The sequence below is a fragment of the Leopardus geoffroyi genome, chromosome D2 (assembly GCF_018350155.1).
Source record: "Leopardus geoffroyi isolate Oge1 chromosome D2, O.geoffroyi_Oge1_pat1.0, whole genome shotgun sequence".
In the NCBI taxonomy this organism is placed as follows: Eukaryota; Metazoa; Chordata; class Mammalia; order Carnivora; family Felidae; genus Leopardus; species Leopardus geoffroyi.
The window spans coordinates 25641379-25660198 of NC_059334.1; the positions used below are offsets into that span (position 1 = coordinate 25641379).

Consider the following 18820-nt stretch of genomic DNA (forward strand, 5'->3'; position numbering starts at 1 on the left):
CTGACAGCTTGGAGCCTGGAGCCTGCTTCGGATTCTCTGTCTCCCTCTCTCTCTGCCCCTAACCCACTCGCGTTCTGTCTCTGTGTCTCTCAAAAATAAATAAACATTCCAAAAAAAAAAAGAGGCAGAAACTGAGCATGAGCATGGGAGGGGCAGAGAGGGGAGGAGACACAGAATCTGAAGAGGGCTCCAGGCTCTGATTTGTCAGCACAGAGCCCGATACGGGTCTCAAACTCACAAACCCTGAGATCATGACCTGAGCCAAAGTCAGACACTCAACCGACTGAGCCACCCATGTGCCCTGGAAAATAGAGGGTTTAAAGTGGTGCCTTCAAGAGGATACAGAGGAGAAGGGGACCAGGGACAAAACAAGAAAGCCTGTTGCTTTCCTTTGTTATAAAATGTACTTTTATTTGACTTTACAAATGAAGTATAGTTGATCCCTGAACAATAAGAGTTTCAACTGCCTGGGTCCACTTACATGCCAGTTTTTTTTTCAATAAATTCAATACAGTCCTCTATATGTATTTTCTCTTCCTTAAGATTTTCTCAGTAGCATTTTCTTTTCCCTAGTTCACTTTATTGTAAGAGCACTGTACATAATACATGTAACATACAAAATACATGTTAATCGGCTGGTACTAGTGAGGCTTCCATTCAAAGGAGTCAAAACTTGTAGGCAGATTTTTCACTGCCCGGTAGTTGATGCCCATAACCCCCACATTGTTCAAGGGTCAAATGGTACGTGTATTATTACCCCCCCACCCCGCCACGAAGATGCTTTCTCAGTTTAACATTTTTAAAAGCATCACTCAACATGATTCTATGGCAAAAACCTAAACATTAAATTTCCACTTGAAAAATTGCTTAGAAAATATGGACATATTGTTTTGAGAAATGTAGAAGCATACAAATTGCATTTTTCCTACTCAATTCAACACTTAAATGTACTTTCTAGTCCTGCTACTCTGTGAAACACCTTCCTACATACATATTGTGACTATTTCATGGGATATGTGTTTTACTTTCACTTATGTTTATTGCTTCCAAACCCTCTATGTGGGGGATCAGAAAAATCCCCACTAGAGCTACCTGGATGGCACAGTCAGTTAAGGTCCAACTTTTGATTTTGGCTTAGGTAATAATCTCTCACGTTGTGGGGCCCCATACTGGGCATGGAACCTGCTTAAGATTCTCTCTTCTCCCTACACATCTTTCTCCACAAGCCTGCTTGCTTAATCCCCATTATGTTGTCTTATCCCCATCCCTTCCTCATTTGTTTTTATTTTATTCTTTGCTGCCATCAGTGTTTAGCATCCTGCACATTTATTCAACATCTGCTGGTTTAATGCCTACTGTATGGTCGGTGCTGGGGATGCAGCCGAGAACAAGATAGATACGGTCACTACTCTCACTGCCTGCTGTCTTGCTGAATGTCTGTTTTCATTAACTGAAAATTTTATCTCATCTTTGGTTGCTAAAAGCTTTCCCCTTGCCCTCCATTATTAAAATAAGCATTAACTCACAGAAATACTTTCCTTTAGAAAGGCTATAAAAGCAATCCTATACCTATATTTCTCTGCTTTCTTCTTTGTGATTCATGGTTTGTGTTTATCTATATATTTAAGCATCATAAAACCACCTCTCCATTCAAAGGCAGGAAATAGCATACGAACCATTCATCTAAGTTACCACTGCAAATCAAATGCATGTCCCATAATTTGAATTCGTTTTGGAACTTTCCCTCCTTGTCTGTGATGTGGTGGTCCTTTTGTTATCAAGATCACTATATGTCAGGTAGCCCTCACCGTTCTCAGCATGAACACTGTGAATGTTGGCTTCAGCCTGGATTTTGTTCATTAGGAATAGTCATTAAATATGCCAAACATAGCATAATGTTAACACTATTTGCCTCAGTTTGTACTGTGCCTATTTTCGTGTAAGTGAAATTAGTTTCATCTCTGGAGATGTCAAAGAAAGGCCCTATGATGGAAGAAATCACTGAACCAGACACTTCATACTAAAGAGTAAATTGAAACTGAAATAGAAAATAGGTCAAGTTTAAGGAGAAACTCCAAGAAAGCCCGTAGTAAAGCTTGAGAATTAATTTATGATTTTTACAACATATAGTTTGTTAAAAATATCTTTCAGGCTAAAAATGATTGGACTCTTGGTATGACCTTTAAAGATCGGTAATACTCCCTGACTAGGATTCCCAAGTTGAACCACCTGAGCATGTTAAAGATGAAAATAGGAATCTAATCAGAACATTTATTACACCGTAAAGCAATTTTCTGAAAATGTTACTCAGTTCTGTGACCTCATTACCAGGCATCTGTTCACAAGGTCAGTGTACAAGTTTATTTTGGCTGAGCAAAGCAGAGACATATGAAGGACCTTCAAGGATTTTGCTGAGGATGTTCAGCATTCCATAGCTTTCACATGAGAAATGCAGGTGGCTTTTGTACAGATGAGCAACATTACTACCAGATAAAGGGCCGATGAAGAAAAGTACCATTATAACGTCATATTAACCATCTCTGACTTTTCTCTGGCAGCCTTTTCTTGGCAAACTCTTTAGCAAATATTATTTTAAAAAATCAATTATCACAGAAATTAGAGCCTTCCAGGTAAAACTGCTAAAAGCTAATAAACTTTAAATGATGATGATGATTAGGTCCAAATCCTGACATCTTGCTGTCTGCCTTAATGACTTTCTGTTTGTGAAAGGATTTGAGGATATTCACAGGCTTAGTATCATCCATTTAAAAAGAGAGCATTTGTCCAGACAATGGAAAGAAGGGTCAAACTATTTTCCCTACAATCTAGGGAAGCAGAATGTTATAATGAATATTTAATTCACGAATAGTCTGGTTATCTGCATTTTCTAGCCCTGGTTCTGCCCTAATTAGTCATGAGATTTGGGGCAGATCATCTGCACTGATCTAAGTTTTAATTTTCTTACCTATAAAACAAAGAGGTGATACCTGACTTCTGAAACCTCTTCTAGTTCCAAAACAGTAGTTGGTTGTCTCACTGGGAGAAGATTTTGCCCCCAAAGGAACATTTGGCAATGTCTGGAGACATTTGGGGTTGTCACAACTGGGGTTGTCACAACTTGTGTCTAGGGGGTAGAAGTCAGGAATGCTGCTTACTATCCTGTGATCCAGCCCCAAATTATCCAGCCCCAAAACAGCAGCAGTGCTGAGACTGAGAAAGCCTGCTCTAAAGGTACAATGAGTCAGAAAAAATGGAAAGGACATATAAATATGTATAGATAGTTTGGTGTGGGCTACAAATAATATACTTCCTTTTTTATGTTTTTGTCTGTTACAGATGTTCTTTGATAAATATATATAGATATACATATATAATCTTTAATGTTTATTTTTGAGAGAGAGGGACCACAAGTGGCGGAGGAGCAGAGAGAGGGGGAGACCCAGAATCCAAAGCACACTCCAGGCTTTGAGCTGTCAGCACAGAGCCCAACGCCAGGCTTGAACCCACGAACTGTGAGATCATGACCCCAGCCGAAGCTGGATGCTTAACTGACTGAGCCACCCAGGCGGCCCTTTATTGCTTTAATCTTAAAACCACTAAAATTTATTATTCACTTAACAGGAATGCAATCAATTCCATTCTAGGCTTAATCAGATTAATTCTCAAATGTCCTTAGAAGAAAAGGATATTTCGCTAAAAACTTGGAAGTAACCTTGTCTGCATTTTAATGTAGTATGTCAGAGATCAACAAGAAATAGAGCTTATTCATTATTGAACAGTATAGTAAAAATTATTCTGTAAAAGCTTGCTTGTAAGATTACAAAGATTGTTTTTAAATTCTTAAAAAAAATAAGAGAGTAAGTTGAAGTTTTTATATAAAAATAAGCTCAGTAAATTCTTACTTAACACAAAATATAATAATTTTAACAGTGTTTAACCAGGAAATGAAGTATTTAAACAAAAGCAGAATTAAAAAAAAAAAGTAAATAAATAATAAAAAAAAACAAAGAATTGTTTGGGAGTAGCAAAGTTGGAATTAGTCATACATACAGGGTCCCCTTTTACTACTTCTCAGCTGAAGAATATTTCCCAGAGGATGAATGTGTTAGATCTGAACCCAGGACCCCAACCCAGTCAGCCCCTTATAAGGGTTCTCATTTTAATTAATTAATTTATTTTGAGAGTAAGAAAGAGAGAGAGAGAGAGAGTGCATGTGTGGGTGGGGCAGAGAGAGAGAGGGAGAGAGAGAGAATCCTTAGTAGGCTCCTCACTGTCAGCACAGAGCCCCATGCAGGACTCAAATTCAGGAACAGGGAGATCTTGACCTGAGCTGAAACCACGAGTCAGGCAACCTGCGGACTCAGCCCCCCAGGTGCCCCGCATTCTCATTTTAAACGGATGTTCTGGGCCCATTCAAATTCAAACCCTGAGAACTTTGAGTCACCCAAAGGGTTTAGGAACACTGCTGCTGGTGATGATCATTTTTAATGTAAACTATTCTGCAAAAGTGTTCTTAATTATTTTGATTTTTGTGTTCTCATCGTAATCTTTCTGTTCCTTTCTCTTCGATTTTTAGGATCAATTTTAACACAAGCAGTGTACATGCAATTCTGTAGAGAATAGGACGTAAAATCTGAGATATTGACTTCCTTTGTGGATGGTAACTCCCTTCCTCCTTATTGACTAATGACTAAGACTACTGTTTCCACACATCTTTTGCTCCGCAAACTAGAACGTTTCTTCATTTTTCTTATACTTCTTGCTTAATACAGGGTAAACCAAATAGAAGAAAATAAAGCATTATTAAACAAAACCTCAGTACTTTTAGCATTGTTATTGACAAGCAACTATAAAACCTACTTGTTCCCTCAAAATAGAAAACAGTGTTTCTCTTAATGATGGGAGTAAGGGAGTGGATATAGGGAAGATGAGCAGGAAATAGATCAGAAATTCTTACAGTGCACACAATACAATTAAAACTTCACCATGAAACTAGAAAACGTTCATTCATTTGGAGAGTTGTAGCCAGGCATTGGAGGAAATTAAAAGAAACCAGGATCTCATCCAGTTTATAATAAATAGTATTCAAATCTAAGACAACAAACAAATAAAAACTTCACTATACCATCTATTTATGACTAATTTTTTAATATTAAAGAAATTGTTGAGAAAAAATAAAATCGCCCATCCCACCTGCCTAAACATCATACAGTTTCTATTTTTGCGTATTTTTGCTGCCTCATTAAACCATACTACTTGTAACTTGTAGTTGTACTTGTACAACTACATACTTGTAACTATATTATGGATGTGATTTAGAATTCAGAGGTCAGGGGGAGGGATTTCCACTTAACATTTTATTATGAACATAATTTCTTTGTTAGTAGACTTTTTTGTGCTGAAGATATTAAAATTGGAGGGAATAGGCCTGCCTCTAAATGTGAATATTTTAAAATTACACTTCTTTAAAGTGATCACATTGGATATTTATAATTTATGTCATGTTTCTGAAGTTCACAATACAGCATTCTCTCTTCACACATTAGTTCTATTCTGAGCCCCTGAGAACATATATAGTGGAAAAGCCAGTTTTTTGAGGTGATAATGACTTTTGAAGTGTTGGGAGTCCTCAGAAAGTGTGTAGAGCCCCCTTTTGCTTTTCCCTACAGTACTTGGCCTTCCTTTAAGTCTTGAGGACATTGATAATACCTGGGGCTACAGATTTGGTTACTTAAGAACTCCATTAAAATTCAGGCTGTAAATAGCTCATCCAGATACCTCAGGGTCGGTCATTGCTCACCTTTAATCTAAACCCCGCAGCAAACCCCTGGTGGATGGTGTAGTCGACCAGTGTGAATACCCACGACCACACCTGGAGTTCACTGCCGAACCTCTCTTATCCAGGCCAGTGGGTACATCAAAACCCACTGCTGTCTATGGAGAACTCTCTAGCAATCAAGAGCAATGAAAAAGAAGCGGCATAAAAAGAATATTGAGTTTACTTATTACATGCTCACCATCAGTACCATACCGTATGCTACGAGAAGGCAAGAAGCCTAAAATTAGTTTCTGAAATTCCTCCTCTGAAGACAGGATATACACAGCACAGCAATAGAACTAACAATAATGTGTGAGTTCATTTGTGAGGCATGCTCTAACTAATTTATTGATTATACTCGTTAAAGATACCAAAGTTTGTAGATGATATCATGTTAGATTGATTCAGTGGCAGTTTGACTTACTTGCATTCTGAGATGTTCTTTCTTGAGGGAGAGGGTTTGGATGGTTACAGCCAGTCTTGGAAAGCACCTGAGTCAGATAGAGGGTGTCCTAGATGTGCATACCAGTTACCATCTGTTTGGCAGTAGGTAGAAAGCCAAGAATTGCTGTGAGGGGGCACAGAAATACAAAGGTGGGGTAGAGAAAATGACAGTTGTGAGCAAACAAAAGGGTCTGTTTCAGATGTGCACTGGTCATTTCCTTTTAGTGTGTCTCTGATGTCTTCTTTCACCTGTCTTTAAAGGGACATCTGATAAAGAGGAGGAAAGTACAATGGATTAAACCATAACAAGAGTATTTACTTATTTATTTATTATATTTCAAGTTTTTATTTAAATTTTAGTTAGTTAACATACAGTGTAATATTAGTTTCAAGAGTAGAATTTAGTGATTCATCACTTACATATGACACCCAGTGGTCAACACAGCAAGTGTTCTCCTTAATGCCCATCCCTCATATAGCCCATCCCCTGCCCACCTCCCTCCGGCAACCCTCAGTTTGTTCTCTGTTGTTAAGAGTGTGTTTTATGGTTTGCCTCCTTCTCTGTTGTTTTTTTTTCCTTTCCCCTATGTTCATCATCTGTTGTGTTTCTTAAATTCCACATAAGAGGGAAATCATACAGTATTTTTCTTTCTCTGACTGACTTATTTCACTTAACATAATACACTCTAATTCCCTCCACATTGTTGTGAATGGCAAGATTTTGTTCTTTCTGATTGCTGAGTAATATTCCATTGTACATATATACCACATCTTCTTTATCTATTTGTCAGTTGATGGACATATGGCATGACAAGAATGGAAAGATATATGGGACCCAATTATTTTTATTGAGGATGCGGACCCTTTAATTTAATCATTTCTTTTCACAATGTAAAAAATATAGTAGAAATACAAAGTCCAAGTGGGGTATAGGAATGGCCTTTGGTTCTGACATAATATGAATATGATATGAAGTAGAGTAGTTGAATGAAGATCTTTTTTCAGTGTAAAATACAGTAACGTCCAAATGTTTATAGTGCCTCAGCCTTTGAAATCTGGAAATTTAGAGATGGACCATTATGGATGAGTTTCTACAGTAACGTCATAACTAGAGGTCATCATAAATTCGCATGTGTGAGAAGAAATAATAGGAGTAAAAAAACCTTTAAAAGAATATTTTTAAAGCAGCTATAAATGAGTCATCTGTATGCTATGCAAATTTTCAAAGTGGGTAAATTTAGAAATTATTTTTTCTCTTTACATTTGGGAAAGAAATGTAATTAGGTCTGTAAAGTTCAGAAGGGTCTCTTTCAGAGCCATGCAGTGATGAAAATCACTGAACTGTCTGCAGTGATGGAAATGTTCTGTATCTGCTCTATCCAATACAGTAGCCTCTAGTCACATGTGGCTAGTGAGCATTTGAAATGTGCAAGTAAGAAACTACATTTTAAGTTTATTTAATTTTAGTTAATTTAAATTAAGTACCCACATGTGCCCATTGTCTATCATATTGTTAAGGCTTTAAAATGATTTGAAGTCAAATTGCATAGTAGTACATACACCTTGCCAGATAGTGAATTCATTAACTAAATATCATTTTGCATCCAAGATTCTTTGACTTTTAATTTTTTTACTTTGTTCTAAGTAGAGCGATTACCACTGCTGACTTAGCTTATCTTTAAAACAGTATGTCTTTTACTTTAAAAAGTTATTCTAAATCATAAACCCCAAAGTGCCAGTTTTAGGAGAGAGCAAAATAATGGATGCTGTCTTCTCTGAGGGTAAGCTCATCATACATTTTTTTACATTTAAAATAAATTACAAAACTGAAATGTTTGGGAGTGCAATGTACTGATGTCTACAACTTACTTTGAAATGCATTTTCAAAATGAATTGATGGAGGCATCTGGGTGGCTCAGTTGGTTAAGCTTCTGACTCTTGGTTTCTGCTCAGTTCACAATCTCATGGTTTCGTGAGTTCAAGCCCCACGTCAGGCTCTGTGCTAGCAGCTCGGATCCTGCTTGGGATTCTCTCTCTCTCTCTCTCTCTCTCTCTCTCTCTCTCTGCCATTCCCCTACTCGCTCTGTCTCTGTCTCTCTCAAAATAAATAAACTTAAAAAAAATGGATTGAGGGGCTCCTGGGTGGCTCAGTCAGTTAAGCATCCAACTTCGGCCCTGATCATGATCTCACGGTCCATGAGTTCGAGCCCCACGTCGGGCTCTGTGCTGACAGCTCAGAGCCTGGAGCCTGTTTGGGATCCTGTGTCTCCCTCTCTCTCTGCCCTCCACCACTCACACTCTGTTTCTGTCTCTCTCAAAAATAAACGTTAAAAAAAATTTTTTTAATGGATTTATGGATAGATTGATAGTAGATATGTGATAAAATACAGGAAAATGTAAACAATATATGGGTGTTCACTCTGCAATTCTTTCAACTTTTCTGAAAGTTTCATGATAAAATCAATAAAGCTTCATGATAAAGTGTTGGGAGGAATTTAAATGTAAGCATACTAAGTATTTTAAAGTGTACTTTTTTCCTCGAATCTCTCACTTCTCTGTTAAATAGAGCCAAGGAGCAATAACAGAACGTTTACGAAGTTTTAGTATGCACGATCTGACAGCTATCCAAGGGGATGAGCCTGTGGGACAAAGATCATACCAATCTCTACAAGAAGCAAAAAAGAAAAGTAAATCAGTCTCCGGTGAATCAGCAGGTGTGTTTGTTTGTTTTAGTATATTTTCCTTACACGATTAGAATTTTGAGTCCAGGTAGGTACTAAAATAATACATGGTAACTACCTGAATTTGAGCAGAGGGAAATTTACTTTTAAGCTTATGTTGCAAATTTACGCTTAACTGTAGTTCTCGTTCTCTAAATTTTCTCTGAATAAAGTTGGTGCTTGCCTTTTGTTGACTCCAGAGATAATCCAACTAAGAAAGTAACAGTAGCCTCTTGTGTTGCCATGAATTTTTAGAAACCTTGGGTGTGATTATTACCACCTCCCTGCCACCAGCACCAGTTCTGACTTGTGATCAGTGCTCTTTCTACTCAAGTCATGTGGTGACATCTGAGTGTTATAGTTAAACACTCTTTACTGTAAATGCTATGAACAAATAAGGATATTGACTCACAAGATAAAAAGTTTTAAGTGGGTGACAAAGGGTGACTCAGTTTGTAAATAGGATTACTACAATGGAAAATATGTTGAAATTCCATAGTCTAGTTCAAGAACTAACTTGTAGGTATTTCTAATATAAATTATGAGCATGGCATAGTTGATATGTTCTAAAACTTTGATAAAGCATTCTGATCTTAGAAATATACACATAAATAAAAAGACATACCTCCTTAGTTATTTTGTCACATATAAGAAAATTGTAGTTCAAGGCTCAGATGAAAATTAAGATCATTATGACATTTCTTATTAATATATTATTAACTCCTTAAGGTACAAGGCTTTTTGGTGTGTGTGTGTGTGTGTGTGTGTGTGTGTGTGTGTGTTTAGGTAGTTTTCTTTTGAGGGAGGTTAAAAATCACCCTTTACATTGAAACCAGTTTGAGAAATAAAACAACGGTCCCTTCTTACAGACAAAAAATAGTGAACTTTTTCTGAGTTCTCCGTAGAATGAATAACTTTACCAAGTTGGTGGCTGTTACCTAAAAGGTAGTAATTAAGCATTAGCCATTGATTGAGGTAGTAATATTTTTAAGAATGAGAACCAGTGAACTTTGAACCATCATCCTTAATACATTAACAGTGTAAAAGTAGTTTATAATATAGGCATTTTCTTAATATACATTTAAAAATTAGATATACTGATTTTGATTGTGGAGTCTGCTGTATATATTTTGCTTGATTTGGAACAGTTATCTGACAACTTTATCAGCAGTTTATTCATAATTATACTTTGGAATTGGTTAAGAGTGATATTCTAATAGTTAAATGAAAACAAGATTACAAATATGAAAGTGCATAGTTGTTTTGTGATAATCATCTATTAAACTTAAAATAATGGGGTTAAAATATTTTAAGATAGTAAGATGCTATTTAGGTCTTCTGTTAGATTTTAAGCCATGAAATTAAAACAACAAGATTAGAGAAATATGAAGTAAATAGTAGCAGTACAAGAAAGGAACTTATTCAGTTATTAAATTAAAATTTTAATATGCATTACTTTGCGCAAGTTCTAAGTTTCCTACAGAATGGTGCATACTTTGAGCCCTCTTCCCTAAGGAAAAAATTTAACAAAAACAATCTGTCTTAAAAATATTTTTTTAAGGGGCGCCTGGGTGGCTCAGTTGGGTGGCCTGAGCACCCAACTTCAGCTCAGGTCATGATCTCACGGTTCGTGGGTTCTAGCCCCGCGTCGGGCTCTGTGCTGACAGCTCAGAGCCTGGAGCCTGCTTCAGATTCTGTGTCTCCCTCTCTCTCTGCGCCTCCCCTGCTCATGCTCTGTCTCTCTCTGTCTCAAAAATAAGTAAAAACATTAAAAAAAAAAATCAATGAACATTAAAAAAATTTCTTTTTTAAAAAGTGATAAGGTTCTAGGACAGGAAAAGTTGAAGAGAAGATAATAATAGACAGTCTATATAAACATAAGTCCAAGATATACATGGAAATTTATCAGATGAGAATGATGGCCTTTCAGGCAAGTGGGGGAGATGTTAGGATAATTGCTAGACTTAGAAGATGGGGTAGAAGATGAAGTTATTCCTCTATCTCAAACCTTTCATCAAAATACTTAAAAGATTAAGACTTAAATATAAGATACTAAGCTATAATATAGTAGGGAATTCCTAAGTATATATTTAAACCAGAATTCTTAAGCATGACATCAAAACTAGAAGACATAAGGGAAAAACTTGAGAGGTTTTTCTATATAAAAAATATATATATAACACATAAGGGAAAAATACTCCATACCATACAAAACAAACTAGAAGAAATGTTCTCATGTGATACAGGCAAAGGGTTCAGATTTTAACAATACAAAGAATTCTTTCAAGCCAATTATTGTTAATTCTACTAAAGAATACAGCATGAAAAAGACATTCAGCCTCACACACAAAGAAAGAGTAAATTAAAATAGTAATGACAGTAATTTTTCCTCACCAGATTGGCAAAAATATTTTTTTAATTAGCAGTGCTCTCTGTGTTGGTAATTATTCTAGTTACCTGTTTCTGTGTAACGAACTATAAACAGTGACCTGAAAAAGTCACAGTCATTTTTTTGCTCATGAACCGGGGGGAGACTGGGCTCAGGGAGGGAGATCTTGCTCAAGGTCTTAGGCAGCTACAAACAGCACCTGGGGCTCGAGTCAGAATCTCAAAGGCTTCTTTATTCATATGTGTGCTGTTTCAGCTGTGAAGAGTCAAACAGGTGATGGCTGAAACAGTTGGGGCTTCTCTGGCCTCTCCTTCTCTACGTCTCTCTACATGGTCTCTGAGAGTGGGGGGGGGGGGGGGTTCTTATCTGGCAGCTAAAAGCTCGCAGAGAGGGTGTTTCAACCCAAGTGGCAGAAGTCATGCAGCCTCACTTCCGCCTCATGGCAGTTGTTGAGACTGGTACCTACGAGAGGAGGAGGGGCGCCTGGCTGGCTTAGTTGGTGGAGTGTGCAACTCTTGATCTCAGGGTCGTGAGCTCGAGCCCTGCATTGGGCAGAGAGATTACCTTAAAAAGAAAAAAGGAAAAAAGATTTAATAGAAGAGGAGAAAAGTGTCAGAATTTGTGGACATGTTTGAAAATCACCACAGCAAGCATGTTGGGAAACAAACACTCTCATACAACTTTGTATGAGAGTTTAAAGTGGAATAATCCTTTTGATGACAATCTGGCAATAATTATCAAAATGTATTCCCTCTAACTCAGCAAGAAACTTCTAAGACTATGCCATAAAGAAATAATCAGACAAGTGTTCAAAGATGTAGGTACAAGAACAATTATCTCGTTGTTTATAGTAACATAATATTGGAACAAACTAAACGCCTAAAAGAAATGGTTAAGCAAAAGCATGGTTTATTAGCCACGAAAATTGATAATGTCGTTCTCTACTTACTGACATAAAAACATATCCAGATTGTGGGGAAATAAACAATAACAAAACAATCTGTGTGTTATAATCCAACACTGTAGAGACACAATAAATACATGAAATGAATTAATATATGTAAGTTATTTTTCAAATGTGTATACATAGGGAAGAGTCTGGAAGGGTATTGCTAAAATGTTAACAGTGTTCGGTTCGAGTATGGGACTTCAGTGATCTTTTTTTTTTTTTAAATCAACCTATTTCCTAAATCAGAAAGAACAGTACTCTTTCTTTTGAAAAACAACTCAGGTACTCAATTTTTAGGTCATGAATTATTTTTTATTTCATTTACTTCCAAAATTCCTCAAGAAAAAAATAAGTTTTTCAGTGTGGTAATCACATTCATATTGCAAAGTCTCTTTACTGGTTCATGTGATTAATACATTTACCCCAGATGATCTGCTTGTTCACACAAGCAAACTCAAATTATTTGGAAAAGTGGGTCCATTTTGAAAACTCCTCATGGCCTGCTCTGACTGGTTTGAGGTTGGCTGGTCAAGAAAAATTCTGCTTTGATGAAGCTATTCAAATCTTCATGTTGTCACCATGGCAAAAAGAGCTCCCTCCAGATGCATTTCTGTAAGAAAATGGACTCCTTGAACATGATGTTCACATCCCTTGAAAGAACACCACGTTGGGGCGCCTGGGTGGCGCAGTCGGTTAAGCGTCCGACTTCAGCCAGGTCACGATCTCGCGGTCCTTGAGTTCGAGCCCCGCGTCGGGCTCTGGGCTGATGGCCCAGAGCCTGGAGCCTGCTTCCGATTCTGTGTCTCCTTCTCTCTCTGCCCCAACCCCCTTCATGCTCTGTCTCTCTCTGTCTAAAAATAAATAAAAACGTTAAAAGAAAAAAATAAATAAAAAGAAAATGATTTCAAAAAAAAAAAAAAAAGAAAGAACACCACGTTGTGATAAGTGGGAATGTTTTTTCTGCAACGAAACTGCTTCTCCCATATTATTTAAAATTGGCTCAATATTCAGTTTTAGTACCAGCACATAAAGAAATAAAGCACATATTCTTTGTTTTGGGTGCTTTACATATTTACTTAATCCTTAAGATGACTATACAGGTTAAATATTTTATACTTATTTTTCAGATGATGAAACTGAGACATAAGGAGATTAAATTACCTGTCAAGATAGCCCTTGACATAGTCAATGACATAAATGAGGTATCCAAGGTTCCTAAGCTAATTCTTATTCTTTCTCTTTTTAATTTATAAAAAGGCTACACTTAGGGAGACAGTTGGGGCTGGAACTCTGAATTCAAATAATTTGAGTAGGTAGCAACCTTAGAGATGCTTTCGTCAAAGATGGCAGATGGGTAACATGCCTGCTCCCTGCTCCCGTGCCCATGGTGGCAGACATTGCTGAAGGACTGTGGCACTTTCCGACACTAGTTCACAGTCCCCCTCAACATAATGCTCCCAACACCTCAACGGGGTCAGAGTTCACATTCACATGGAAACTTATCCATCATCTTTCATCTGTCTCACTACCTTACCATTGAAGAAAACAAAGGCCTGGTGAGCCTGGGTAGCTCAGTTAGTTAAGCATCCAACTTCAGCTCACGTCATGGTTTCACGGCTTGTGGGTTCAAGCCCCACATCGGGCTCTGTGCTGGCAACACGGAACCTGCTCTGGATTCTCTCTCTCCCTCTGTCTCTGCCCCTCCCCTTCTTGCTCTCTCTCTCTCTCTGTCTCCCTCTCCCCCTCTATCTTTCTCAAAAAATAAAAAATAACATTTAAAAAAGAAAAGAAAGGCCTGGAGAGAGGCAAGATGTACTTTGGCTCTCACAGCTAATAGGCAGTGAAGTCCTCTAAGAGGTCCAGGGTGCCTTCCAGGTCAAACTTTCTGTGATTCTACACCTATATTAATATAAGATGGGAAAACTTAAAATATACCAGCTGTAACATGTGTGAGCTGTGAATACCAGGTCAGTTTGCAAAAGCATCTGCTGGTTTCCTAAAATGGTAACAGAGCTTTGGGCTGAAGCTGGCCAGACATCTACAGGGCCCCGGGCAATACAGGCTCCTCAGCCTTGGATCCCCAGTCACTGCTCCTCAGGAATGTGTGTGGAACGACTCCGTCCAGTGTAGATCACTAATGTAAACTTAGCATCACCTTTGTATGGCCCCGCAGTACCCCCACTAGTTTCGCTTTCCCTGGGCTTGGCAGACCTGTAAACCACTCAGCCATCTCACTGAGTGCCTGCTGTGATAGGACACCCAGATTTGGGCTTCCCTCATAGTCTCAGGTCTCCCTCCTACTCTGAACACTTTTAAATCCTTGGACAACTTTGATTAACACTATTTCCAGCACTCACAGCAGAATGTTCATACATACTCGTTTCCAGGTTTTAAGTGGAATAGAAAAATGCATATTTTAGCGAAGATATTTGACTTGACTCCTCGCTCTTTGACGCATAGTTTGGTTTAATCAATTGCTGAGTTAAACTTGTCAATTTCATCTCCTTGTGGATCCCAAATCTGGCTCCTGTCTCTGTCTTTCCTCCTTGGACCCCGTCATCTCTGACCTGCCATACTGCGGTAACCTCCCTGTGTCCTGTGTCATCCACTTCATTCCCCAAAGTGCAAAAGGAATCTCTGAAAGAACCCAAGTGTAATCATATCACCCTTCCGCTTAAAATGCCTCAGTGGCCCCCCACGTTGCTCTCTGGTGAAGTCCAAACTCAGTAGCATGTGGCGTATTCGCTCCCCTGCCTTGTTCTCCCACTCCATCATGTGCTGGCTGTATTGAATCATGAGCCTTCCAGAAGTTAGCCACCACCTCCTACAAGAAGTCCTCTCTCACAGCCCACTTTCCCCCACCCCCAGGCTGAGTTAATTATCTTACTGTAGGCTCCCATAGCACCCACCCCATCCTTCTCTTCAATTTACAGCATCTATTATAGTGCTGTCATGCCTGTTAAAGTCTGTTCCCTTCCCTTGTTGGACTAAGTTTCTTAGGGTAAAAGATGACAGTTGTGTCTTTTTCATCACTGTATCCCCATAATATAGTGCACTGCCAAACACAGAATTTTTTGAATATTGTGAAATAATGAATCAATCCATTAACTTTCTCTGAAACCATAATTAGAAAGCTAATAAGATTTGTTACCTGAAATTGGGAAACAAAGAAAGAATAAGGTGTGTATATAATCATCTTTTGAATAAGGTTCCAATCCCATCCCATCAGAAGCATCTTCCCAGGACCACTGACCGTTCCCCTCCCCTGTCCACACTGGCCTGCTTGCAGCTCTTCTCAGCAGTCATGTGCCCCCTGCCCTCGCTCCCGGCAAGTGCTCTCTGTTCTACCTGGAACACAATTCCTTGGACTGACGGGGGAGGAGTGGGGGGACAATGGATCTTGGCCTAAATCATGACCGATTCTATCCCCAAATCCTCCCTAATTTTTAGCCTAGTAGTCTGGCAGCATAAAATTGTGCTTGCATAATTTACATCTAAAGGTATGTCTCTTATTATGAGACAAAAAAGCTTATTAACAACTCTTCATGGTTTGCTCAGTGAGTCTCAAGTTACTCATGGCCTGGGAGAGCGGATTAATAAACATTTGTTCAGTGTCTTTTTCTTCACATGCAAGAAGTCCATCCACTGCCCCCACCTGAGCCTGGAAAAACTACTTTTTTCTCACCTGAAGATGTAGGTATTTATGCTCCTTATCTTTATTAAAGGAGAATTTGAAACTTAATGGGGCCTTGTAACCTCACCCTTGTCTTGATAACTTGCCTAGCACTCTTCTTGCCACAGACTTGGGCCCCTCTCTTGCTCCATCCAGGCAATGGTTCTCAAATGTTTCGAGCCCTGGACCCTAGGATAAGCATCACCTAGGAACTTGATAGAAATATAGATTCTCAGCCCCACCCTAAGCCTAGCAGTCTTTGTATTAGTAAGTTCTGACTCTTAGTATGTGCCTTTACTAATAAACTCTACTAAGCTTGATAACCACTGCTTCAGGAATGGGAGTGTTTCTGTCTCTGAATCTTGGGCATTAGGATGCTGTCAGACTTCCTGACAATAACCAGCCTGACTACCTGCAAGTTTGCATATTGGCCAAATGTCTTTTGTCGCAACACACAGCGGCCTGTTAGCACACCCGCAGGACCTCTTGCTGACCTTCCTGATGCGGCTGTTTTCTTTGACTAACATCTGTCATCGTAGCCTGTGGTGTTTGTAATTGCTGAGGCCTGCCTGCCTGGCTTTCATCTCAGCAGCTGCAACAGTGTTGCTTTAACATCTCCATGGCTTGCCCTCCCCCCCACCCCCCCAACCTTTCTCAAAGTTCTAGCCCCTTTGGGTCTTATCTGACTCCTTACGTTCACCCTCCCTTTCCCAATCTTGACAAAAGTTTTGACACACAGTGGGAGGAAACCCTTAATTTCTAACTAAAGTCAAAGGCACAAGTGACTAAATGAAACACAAAATTGCTTAGATTGTTTAGAGTTCAGGAAAAGGAGAAAGGGCAGGGAGGAGATCTGCTTATGTTCTCAGAGTTTTGGACAAAGTGTTACCTCCTCAAAAATCAATTATTTAAAATCATTCTGAAAAATGCATGGTGAAAATAGGAATAGTCAGGGGAAGAAGTGAGTTATGAGCCTCATCTAGAATAGTGCACAGGGCAATGATTGATGATAAAGGGCGGGGAGCACATTCCAGAGGAGAAAGGGAGAGGAAGGAGTAAGCAGGCAAATGCAGACCATGCATCGAAGTGTGCTCGGATGGAGCGGTGTCCTTTCCCCGAAACATGCTGGTTTTGACCTGTTTAGGTTATGGAATTCCGCTGAAAGACGGAGATGAGAAAACCGATGAAGAAGCCGAAGGGCCGTATTCAGATGATGAGATGTTAACACACAAAGGGCTTCGAAGATCGCAAAGCATGAAATCCGTGAAAACCGTGAAAGGCCGCAAAGAGGTTAGTCCTGTACAGAGTTGTTTTCCTAATGATTGGTGTTGAAGGCATTATCATCCAGGATATTAGCGATCCATAAAGGAAGGAACCCAGTGGTAGATCAGCAGTTACATTTAAAATTCTTTCTTCAGGAAGAACCTGGGTGGCTCAGTCAGTTAAGCACCTAACTCTTGGTTTCAGCTCAGGTCATGAGCTCACAGTTTGTGAGCTCAAGCCCCACGTCAGGCTCTGCTCTGGCAGTGTGGAGCCTGCTTGGGATTCTCTCTCTCTCTCCCTCTGCCCCTCCCCCTGCTTGCTCTCTCTATCTCTCCCTCAAAGTAAATAAATAAACTTTAAAAAAAATTATTTATTCAAGGGGTGCCTGGGTCACTCAGTCAGTTGAGCATCAGACTCTTGATTTTGGCTCAGGTCATGATCTCACCGTTGGGTAGTTTAAGCCCCGCCTCAGGCTCTGCACTGACAGTGCAGAGCCTGCTTGGAGTCTCTGTCTCCCTGTCTCTCTGCCCCTCCCCTGCCCCTGCTCTCTCTCTCTCTCAACATAAATAAATAAAAAACATTTCAAAAAGATTTTTTAATTAAAAAAATTCTTTATTCAGATCGGATATATTAGGATCTCTGGAAGTTTGCAAAATGATAAATTCCTAGTCTTCCCCTGTAAGCAGAAGATGGTATTCTTATATAGCAAATCATATGGTTGTCATGAGCACCCAGTGCCAGCCCTACGCCTAAGCAAAGAAAGCAACTGACAGAAATAACTACATAGTTTTCTTTGAACCAACCCTGTATGAGGACTAACTAGAAGTTTATCTATAATAATATCCTGTCTTTGTGTCTGGAAAGGAGAATTCCAGCGAATGGTCAGATCATTGTGAGCAATGTTCATTGACCTACCAGGCGAAGCACAAATAAGGACAGTTAATGTTTTTATAATGTTACATAAGTAGCCATGTCTTTTGAATACACACTTATAGGATAATTGATTCTTTATATTAGAAAAGCTTTAAAAAATATTACTATGATCATGAGCTATTAAGTTCTAAGTTGAAAAGTAATCATCTAATTTGTAATAATGACACATTTCTCTCTTCAGGTGCGATATGGGTCACTAAAATATAAAGTGAAGAAGAGACCACAGGTGTATTTTTAGTCATCTGCACCTCAAGATCCCAAGACAAGTTATGCTAATCCATCAGCTTTTCTTCTAACATTATCCAGGATTTACACATTAAAATAATACTTTAAACTGTGGCGGTGATAGGGTTTATTTTCATCAATCTAAGTAGCTTTTATTTCTTTAACCATTACTTCCATGTCCTGACTACTCCAGGTAATTATGCAAAGCTTATTTATATATATATATATATATATATATATATATATATATATATATATATGTATATCTATATATATAGATATATATATGTATATAGATGTATATATATAGATATACATATATATCTCAGAAATAGTAGAAAATTGTGGTATCTGTTTTCAAATTCCTCAACAACATTGAGTGCCTGGGACATTAAGATGAAACACA

The 18820-nt window shown here is 38.6% G+C and overlaps 1 protein-coding gene across 1 annotated transcript in view; it reads left to right on the forward strand.

The window, feature by feature from the left end:
* REEP3 (receptor accessory protein 3) overlaps positions 1-18528 on the forward strand; it is a 98758-nt gene extending 80230 nt beyond the window's left edge. Inside the window, exons 6-8 of the mRNA XM_045437554.1 lie at positions 8829-8976; positions 17138-17283; positions 18371-18528. Coding sequence (XP_045293510.1) covers positions 8829-8976; positions 17138-17283; positions 18371-18427 — 351 coding nt within the window. The 3' untranslated portion in view covers positions 18428-18528. The remainder of the gene's footprint in view (positions 1-8828; positions 8977-17137; positions 17284-18370) is intronic.
* The last annotated feature ends 292 nt before the right edge of the window (positions 18529-18820 follow it).